Here is a 9,373-nt window from a genome sequence, read left to right on the forward strand (position 1 = left end):
ATGCTGGCCAACGCGGCCACCATGCGCATCCTGATCAAGGGGGGGAAGGTGGTGAACGACGACTGCACGCTGGAGGCCGACGTCTACATCGAGAACGGCATCATCCAGCAAGTGGGGCGCGAGCTGATGATCCCCGGCGGGGCCAAGGTCATCGACGCCACCGGCAAGCTGGTCATCCCCGGCGGCATCGACACCAGCACCCACTTCCACCAGACCTTCATGAACGCCACCTGCGTGGATGACTTCTACCACGGCACCAAGGTACCGCCCACCCGCTCCCCACGTGCCCCCCCCTGGCGCTGGGGCTCTGCTCCCAACGCCCACCCTGCGTCCCCTCCCTGGGAGCATCCTCCCCCCTCAGCCGGGGTGCAGCGCCAGAGCCCCGCTGCTCCGGCAGCTCCCTGAGTGCCGCTGGCTGTGCCCCCTGTGCGTTGATGCTGCCGGCACAGAGGTGGCATTTTCTGGCACGTGAGCCCCAAGGGGGTGAAGAGATGGGGGCCCCTCCTGCACGGGGACCCCTCGGTGCCCCACAGACCCTGCTGGGGGGGATGCTCATCCTGCTGCAGCCCAGGGCTGCCGTGCTCCAGCGGTGCTGTGCGCTGGGTGCCAGTGCCTGGGGGTGCTGAGGGGCTGGTGTGGGCTCGTCCCGGGCAGTGCCGGGGCTGCCTGTCTCCAGCACCACGCACAGAGCAGCCATTGTGCCGGGCTGGCGCTGGCCGTGCCTGGCCCCAGGGTGCCCGGCAGGAGCAGGGGCTGGTGCTGTGCCGGCACAGCGAGAGGCCCAGACATGTGCCGGATGGTGGGGGGCCGGTGCAGCAATGGTGGGCGCCCCGTGCCGTCTCCCTGTCCCCATCCCGGCAGGCTGCCTCTCAGCACCGTGCCAGCACCACCGGCCTGGGGCCCGGTTGGTAAAGGAGCTTTGGGGATTAACCGCGCCGGGTGAGCCGGGGACGCCGCCGGGTGCACCCACACCCACCCCGCTGCCCACGCGCGCTGCGCCGGGGGGCTGGGCAGCCCCAGCACGGATCGGGCCCCACGCCAGGGCTGCGGCTGGGGAGGCTGCGGGGGGGCTACAGCACCCAGCCGGGGCAGGGTGCCCCCCCGGCACCCCAAATCCAGCAGTTGGTGCTGGGGGGAGGCAGTCGGAGCCGCAGTGTGCAGCAGGATGGGGCTCTCCAGATGTGCTGTGGGGTGCGTAGCGGGGGGTGGTTGCACCCCAGGGTGATGCTGGGGGTGGGGGGGATCCCTGCCTGCACCGGGATGGTGCCGTGGGCAGCAGCGGGGGCAGGACGAATCCTGCCCAGCACCCCGCTGTCCCCGTCACCCGCAGGCAGCCCTGGTCGGGGGCACGACGATGATCATCGGCCACGTCCTGCCCGACAAGGAGACCTCTCTGCTGGAGGCCTACGAGAAGTGCCGCGGCCTGGCCGACCCCAAGGTCTGCTGCGACTACGCCCTGCACATGGGCGTCACTTGGTGGGCGCCCAAGGTGAGCCCGGCCGCCCCGGCGCTGCGCCGGCTCCCGGCACGTCCCGGAGCAGCTGCTGTGGCGCCCACGGATAATTCCCGGCCCTGCTGATCCCATTAGCTGCTTGTCAGGGTGGGGGGCCGGGCTGAGCCCCCTCCCCGGGGCTGCCCGTGGAGCTGTCTTGATCCCGGCTCAGCAGGGCTGGGGGGGTTCCCATGGGGCTGAGCCCCTCGGTGGGAAGGGAGGAGCGCTGGGGTGTGCCCAGCTTGGGGGATACCCCCTCCTACCCCATCCTGCCGCACAGCCCCCCGGGTGCTGGCTCCACTCAGCACCCAGACCCCATCCTATGCCACGCTCAGCCCCTGTGGCCTCACTGGAGCTGTGGGGCAGGATCAGGCCTGACTTGAACTGGGGACCCCAGCCCCTGTGTGCCCCAAAGCCTGGCCAGACCCTCCCCACACAGGGGAGGGATGGAGCAGGTGCCCCCCAACCCCCGGGTGTTACCCCCCAGGGTGCATCCCCCACCAGCACACCGGGGATCCAGCCAGACAATCCCCCCCCCCCCTCACCTCCCCCCAGCATCTGTGGCTCCCCCTGGGGTGTGCACACCAATCCTGCCCCTCACGTCCCCCCCGGGGGCAGGGGGGGAGCGGGTCCCATGGCTGCCCGCACCCCCCGGAGCAGCCGTGTCCCCTGACCCCCCCGTCCCGGCGCAGGTGAAGGCGGAGATGGAGACGCTGGTGCGGGAGAAGGGGGTGAACTCCTTCCAGATGTTCATGACCTACAAGGACCTGTACATGCTGCGGGACAGCGAGCTCTACCAGGTCCTGCGGGCCTGCCGCGACATCGGCGCCGTCGCCCGCGTCCACGCCGAGAACGGCGAGCTGGTGGCCGAGGTGGGTGCCGGGGCTGGGGGGAGCCCGGCAGCGATGGGGCAGAGCCCCCCAACCCTGCTCTGACACCCCCTCCCCGCTCGTCCCCCAGGGAGCGAAGGAGGCGTTGGACCTGGGCATCACGGGGCCCGAGGGCATCGAGATCAGCCGGCCCGAAGAGGTGGGTGACTGCTGGCGGCGCCGGCTGCGGCGTGCCGGGGCGGCACCATGGCTGGTACTCCCTGTGCTCCCCCTGGCCACGCACCCCTCCACACGCCTGTCCATCGGTGCCCACTGTGCCATGCCGTGCCACACTGTGCCATGCCATGCCATTCCATGCCCCACATGCCACGCTGTGCCATGCCATGCCGTGCCATGCCATGCCATGCCCCACATGCTGTGCCATGCCGTGCCACACTGTGCTGTGCCATTCCATGCCCCACATGCCATGCTGTGCCATGCCATGCCCCACATGCCGTGCCATGCCATGCCATGCTGTGCCATGCCATGCCATGCCCCACATGCCGTGCCATGCCGTGCCATGCCATGCCACACTGTGCCGTGCCATGCCCCACATGCCGTGCCATGCCATGCCACACTGTGTCATGCCATGCTGTGCCATGCCATGCCCCACATGCCATGCCGTGCCGTGCCATGCCATGCCACACTGTGCCATGCCATGCCCCACATGCCATGCTGTGCCGTGCCATGCCATGCCACACTATGCCATGCCCCACATGCCATGCTGTGCCGTGCCATGCCATGCCACACTGTGCCATGCCATGCCCCACATGCCGTGCCATGCCATGCCACACTGTGTCATGCCATGCTGTGCCATGCCATGCCCCACATGCCATGCCGTGCCACACATCTCACTGCCGCCTCTCTCCGCAGCTGGAAGCCGAGGCCACACACCGTGTCATCACCATTGCCAACAGGGTGAGTGGGCGCAGGGTGGGGGCAGCCAGAACTGAACCCCACTGCCGAGGGTCCGTGCTGGGGGGTTCTCCCCCCACCCCCGAGGGAGCTGGGTGTGTGGCACAGGGGTGTGCCGGAGGGCTGTGGGCATCCCACCTCCTCCTGCGGCGGGGGCATCCCCTTTTCTGGGGGCACTGCAGCTCTGGGGGCGTCCCTGCACCCCGTTATGGGTGTGTGGACCCCTCCATGGAGCCAGGGTGCCGTGGGGGCTGTGGCACTGACCCCCCTCCCCGCAGACCCACTGCCCCGTCTACCTGGTGAACGTCTCCAGCATGTCCGCAGGGGACGTCATCGCCGCCGCCAAGATGCAAGGTAGGGGCTCGGGGGTCTTGGGGGGCTCGGGGGGGCTTGGGTGGGCACCCCCATGAGCATCACTGTCCCCTCCCCCTTGTGGCAGGATGTGGCCTCCCTGGAGCTGACAGGAGGGGGGGATGTGGAAGCCCGGTGGGTCCCGGGCTCAGCATGGGGAGGGGGTGGCAGATCTGACACCCCCCCCCAGCCTCACCCCCCCACATGGGCTCTTGCACGTGGGGCCGTGTCCTTGCACACACGTGTGTGTGTGTGTGCATGAGGCTGGTGCCCCAGCGCAGGCACAGGGCCCACGTGCCCCCCCACACCTTCCTGCACACCCCTTGCACACCAGGCCAGGTCCTGCGCGCCCCTCCCTTGCACACCAAGGCCCACACACCTCTGCACCCCTCCTTCACACGCCGGGGCCCACGTGCCCCCCTACGCCCACCCCCCGTGCCCCTCCCTTGCTCACCAAGGCCCCCGTGCCCCCCCCCACACGTGGCCCACGCGTGTGCCCTCGCCCCGGCAGGGAAGGTGGTGTACGCGGAGACGACCACGGCGCACGCCACGCTCACCGGGCTGCACTACTACCACCAGGACTGGTTCCACGCCGCCGCCTACGTCACCGTGCCGCCGCTGCGCCTGGACACCAACACCTCGGCCTACCTCATGAGCCTGCTCGCCAAGTGAGGCACCCCCCGTGCCCCCATCTACCCCCTGCTGCCCCACGCCCCTCCCCGGGCAGCCCGGGGTCCTGCTGCCGGTGCCACGCTGCCCGGCTGCCCCCCATGATGGCACCCTGCATCCCTCGGGCACCCCAACGCTCAGGGAGCCCTGATCCCCCATGTCCCTGGCACCACACTTCTTGGGCACTGGCTTTCTGGGCGCCTCAGGGTCTGTGGGTGCTGCACCCGGCATGGTGGGTGCTGAGCTCCCCAGGCACCCCCCTGTTTGGGCACTGAGCTCCCTGGGCAGCCTACTGTGTGTGTGCTGAGCTCCCCGGGCATCCCCTTGCTTCTCGGGGTGCTGAGCTCCCTGGGCACCCCCCCTGTTTGGGTGCTGAGCTCCCTGGGCACCCCACTGAGTGGGTGCTGAGGTGCCCAAGCCCCCCTCCCCCTGGGCACACCCCCCCCCCGGGCGCTGAGCTCTATGGCCATCCCCCTGTATGGATGCTGAGCTGCCCAAGCACCCTACTCCTGGGGTGGATGCTGAGCTCCCCAGACCTCGGCTCTCATGGCTGAGCATTGGAGCCGTGGTTGGGCCATTGGAGCCGTGGCTGAGCCATTGGAGCCGTGGCTGGGCCATTGGAGCCGTGGCTGGGCCAGTGGAGCTGTGGTTGGGCCATTGGAGCCGTGGCTGAGCCATTTGAGCCGTGGCTGGGCCAGTGGAGCCGTGGCTGGGCCACTGGAGCTGTGGCTGAGCCATTGGAGCTGTGGCTGGGCCATTGGAGCCGTGGCTGAGCCACTGGAGCTGTGGCTGGGCCATTGGAGCTGTGGCTGGGCCACTGGAGCCGTGGCTGAGCCACTGGAGCTGTGGCTGAGCCATTGGAGCTGTGGCTGGGCCACTGGAGCCGTGGCTGAGCCACTGGAGCTGTGGCTGGGCCATTGGAGCTGTGGCCGGGCCATTGGAGCTGTGGCTGAGCCACTGGAGCCGTGGCTGGGCCACTGGAGCCGCGGCATCACCGCCCTGTCCCCCCGCAGCGACACGCTGAACGTGGTGGCGTCCGACCACCGGCCCTTCAGCGCCAAGCAGAAAGCCATGGGCCGGGAGGACTTCACCAAGATCCCCCACGGCGTCAGCGGCGTGCAGGACCGCATGAACATCATCTGGGAGCGCGGCGTGGTACGGCACCCCACGGGCACCCCTGGGCAGGGACGGCACCCCCTGGCTCCAGGGCGGGGCTGGGCAGTGGGGCCAGTTTGGGGTGGGAGGGTCACAGAATCCCAGAATCCCAGGGGTTGGCAGGGCCCCCCCGAGCCCCTGGGGTCCCACCCCCTGCCCAAGCAGGGTCCCCAGGACAGGGGCTGGAATCTCTCCAGAGAAGGAGACTCCACACCCCCTGGGCAGCCTGTTCCCTGGTCCTTTCCCTGCTGTTTTCCATCCAGCATGGGGTGGGTGGGGTGCTCCCCAGTGTGACCCAGTGGGTCCCAGTGAGGGACACAGCTCCAGCGGTACCCCCAGGGTGTGTGGGGTGGGTGCAGGGGTCTGGGGGGCACAGCAGGGCTGGCACAGGATGTGGCCCCGGCACAGCCTCACCCCCGCTGCGGCGGCAGGTCGGGGGCAAGATGGATGAGAACCGCTTCGTGGCCGTGACCAGCTCCAACGCCGCCAAGATCCACAACCTCTACCCCCGCAAGGGCCGCATCATCCCCGGCGCCGACGCCGATGTCGTGGTCTGGGACCCCGAGGCCACCAAGTAGGGAGCAGCCAGAGTGGGGAGCGGGGCTCAGGGTGGGGGGTTCCCTGCGCTGCCAGCCCCCTCCCCGCTCACCACCCTGTCCCCCCCTGCCCTGCCAGGACCGTCTCTGCCAGCACCCAGGTGCAGGGTGGGGACATCAACCTGTACGAGAACATGCGGTGCCACGGCGTGCCGCTGGTCACCATCAGCCGCGGGCGCGTGGTCTACGAGAACGGTGTCTTCATGTGCGCCGAGGGCACCGGCAAGTTCTGCCCGCTGCGCTCCTTCCCCGACTCCATCTACAAGAAGCTGGTGCAGCGGGAGAAGGTACGGGGGTGGCGGGGGCCGCGCCGGCACCGCGGCGTGCCGGGGGGGTTCGGGCTGCTGCGCCGAGCCGGGCTGCCGTGGGATGTGGGGGGCTGCGGTGGTCGTGGCGGTGGGGGGCGGTGCTGCTGGTGCCGGGGTGGGTGTCGCTGGTGGAGGGTTTGTGCCGCGGTCGGTAGCACCGGGTGCAGGGCGTGGTGGGAGCGCGGCGTGCCAGGGGATGGGGATGGATGGCGTTGGCATCCCAGCAGTGGGGTCCCTGGGGGTGGGGGAGCGATGGAGGAGCCCCCCTCTCCCCAGCTCCTGCCCTTTCGGGGGGCCATGCCCGCGTGCTGCCGATGCAGAGGGCATGGGGAAGGTCACCAAGTCATGGTGACACGTGTGCCGAGCGTCAGGGACCCCCCTCTGCAGCCCCTGTGGGGGTCCATCAGCTCACCGTGCCCCACGGGTGCCCCGTCAGGGATAGGAGGGGACCCCAGGACATGCACCCCCAGGCTGAGGGGCACATCTCACCCGCACTGGGGGCTGCAGCAGCCCCCTCCCCTTGCCACCCCGTCCCGCAGCCTGGCCCTGCACCATGACCCGTTGGACCCTGGCACCAGGGACCCCTCGTGCCTGCAGCTCGTGCTGGCCAGGGGGCTGTGCCAGGGGGCTCGAGTGGTGCTGGGCCATGGAGGAAGGGACTGGCTGAGGGTCCCCTCACCCCCACAGGGAGCTGATGGCCGGGACTGGGCAGTGCTGGGAGGGGTGCAGGGAGGGTCCTGCCCCTGCAGCTGCACCAGCCGCTCACCTGTGTCTCACCGGGAGGGCCAGTTTGGCATCCTCAGGGGGATGGGTGCAGGGGTCACCCCCTTCCCTCTGCCCCGGCACCCTGCAGCCCGGCCAGCATCCTGCTTGGCGCAGCCTCCTCCCCACGCCACAGCCCCCTCCCCACACCACAGCCTCCTCCCCACACCACAGCCCCCTCCCCACACCACAGCCCCCTCCAGCCCCTTCCCTCCCCACACCCGGCCGATCCGCACCCCGCTGCGAGGCAGCGGCACCCCACTCCCGGTGCTCCCCCGCATCCCGGCCGCGGCGCGGTGCCGCCCGGGCTGACCCTCTCTCTGCTCTTCTCTCTCTCCCTTCCGCCAGAGTTTAAAGCTGCGGGGTGTGGATCGCACCCCGTACCTGGGGGACGTGGCCGTGGTTGTGCATGCCGGGAAAAAAGAGACGGGGACGCCCCTGGCCGATACGCCCACGCGGCCTGCCACGCGACACGGGGGCATGAGGGACCTCCACGAGTCCAGCTTCAGCCTCTCCGGTAAGAGCGGGGACGCAGCCGGGGGCCCGGCAGCACAGGACCCCCCCCCGGGGGTCACCGGCAGCCCCGCGCACGCTGGCTCTCTGGCACCATCCCCAGCGCTGTCCCCCCCAGGGCCGGGCAGGGGGCTGTGCCCCCCAGCGCTCCCACGGCAGAGTAGGGAGCTGACCCATCCCAAGGCCATCAACCCCATCCCAAGGCCATCGCCCCCATCCCCGGCCATCGCCCCCGTCCCCGGCCATCGCCCCCATCCCTGGCCATCGCCACCCGTCTCTGCGCCGTCCGTCGCGTGGCAGCGCCTGGCAGGATCTGTGCCGGGCCGAGGGGCTCTGGGCTGGTCCCAGGGGGTCCATGCCGGGCCGAGGGGTCCGCAGGGCGCTGGGCTGGTGTGTTCGGCCCTGGCTGGCGGCTTCGTGCCGGGGTGCGGCAGTGGAGGGCTGCAGGATGCCCACCGTGCTGTGGCACAGCCACCGCAGCACTGCCCGGTGCCAGGCTGCACCGAGCCATGGGCCAGGCCGGGCTGGGAGCGGGGCTGGGGGCTCGGTGCAGCCCGCGCTCACCAGGTCTCGGTGCCGGCTGCGCCGGGGCCTTGGCCACGCGTCCCGCCGGCACGGTGCGCGGTGCTGCCGGGGAGGCCGGGGGTGCTGTGACCCCCCCGGGGGGACATGCTGGGAGTCACGAGCACCAGGCCCGGCACAGCCGGGGGACCCGCGGTGCTGGCGGGGCCGGGGTGGCCGCGGTGCCCGCGCCGCGGTGCCGGTGGCCCTGACGTCCGTCCGTCCGTCCTTCCGGCAGGTTCTCAGATCGATGACCACGTTCCAAAGCGAGCTTCGGCCCGGATTCTCGCTCCCCCCGGAGGCCGGTCGAGCGGCATTTGGTAGAGCCGGGGACCCGTCCCCCAACTGAGGACGCCCCCCGCGCAGCCCCCCGCCCGGGGACCCCGGCTCCGGCGGGGCTCCCCGCGCACCGGGGCGGCGGGGCCGAGCCGGCAGCCCGAGCCAGAGGCCGTGAGCGGGTGGGGGGCGCCGGGGGGGGCTGCGGCCGGCCGGCGGGAGGGGCCGGGGGCGGCGGGAGGGGGGGGTCTGCCCCGGCCCGTTTCTGTTTGCACGTTGGGTTTGGATCCGTGAGTTTTGACTTGTTTGTGCATCCCGTGGAAATGCTCTGAAGTGGTTTGTGTCACTAGCGTTAGGGGAAAGCAGGGACCCCCCCTCCCCTTCCCCCCCACCCCCCGGCTGTCCCCCCCCACCCCACCACACCCCACCCCACACCCCTCCCGCCCCGCGCACACGCCGCCGCCCTCCCCGCACACGCGTGTCGCCCCATCGCGCCGCGTGTCGCACCGTGCGGGGGGGGGGCTCACCTCGGTGGGTGCCCACCCATCGCCCACCCCGTGCTGCGCCGGAGCACCCCCACTCCCCAACCCCCCTCACCTCCCTCACCCCCCCTTACGCCCCGCGTGGGGCTGCCGGCGACCCCGGCGGGGCGCGGTGCCGGTGGGGGGGGGTCCCTCCCCGGCAGAGCGGGGGTCCCCGCCACCGCCCCCTCCCAGCCCGTCGTGTCCCCTGTGAGTTGTTCCTGTGCACTTTCCCCTGGGTGGTCCCTGTAGGTGTGGGGGGGGCCGGGGGGGGGCGCGGGGGGGTCCTGTGCACCCCCGGTAGTTGCGCGCGGGCCGGCGTAGGGCCCGCGGTTCGGTACGTCTTGTTTGCTCATTAAAGACCGTTCTCACAGCGCCCGGCCTC

General features: G+C 71.2%; 1 protein-coding gene across 1 annotated transcript; it reads left to right on the plus strand.

The window, feature by feature from the left end:
* Window positions 1–8,515, plus strand: DPYSL5 (dihydropyrimidinase like 5; the record flags this gene model as incomplete). Its single annotated transcript, XM_084261779.1, has 12 exons — window positions 1–261; window positions 1,331–1,489; window positions 2,185–2,364; window positions 2,453–2,521; window positions 3,235–3,279; window positions 3,555–3,630; window positions 4,139–4,295; window positions 5,310–5,451; window positions 5,883–6,025; window positions 6,127–6,334; window positions 7,466–7,634; window positions 8,430–8,515. The coding sequence occupies 12 exons, from the start codon at window positions 1–3 to the stop codon at window positions 8,513–8,515; spliced, it is 1,695 nt and encodes a 564-aa protein (XP_084117905.1).
* Between the last annotated feature and the right edge of the window lie 858 nt (window positions 8,516–9,373).

This window comes from Gallinula chloropus, assembly GCF_964237585.1.
Source record: "Gallinula chloropus genome assembly, chromosome: 3".
Lineage (NCBI taxonomy): Eukaryota > Metazoa > Chordata > Aves > Gruiformes > Rallidae > Gallinula > Gallinula chloropus.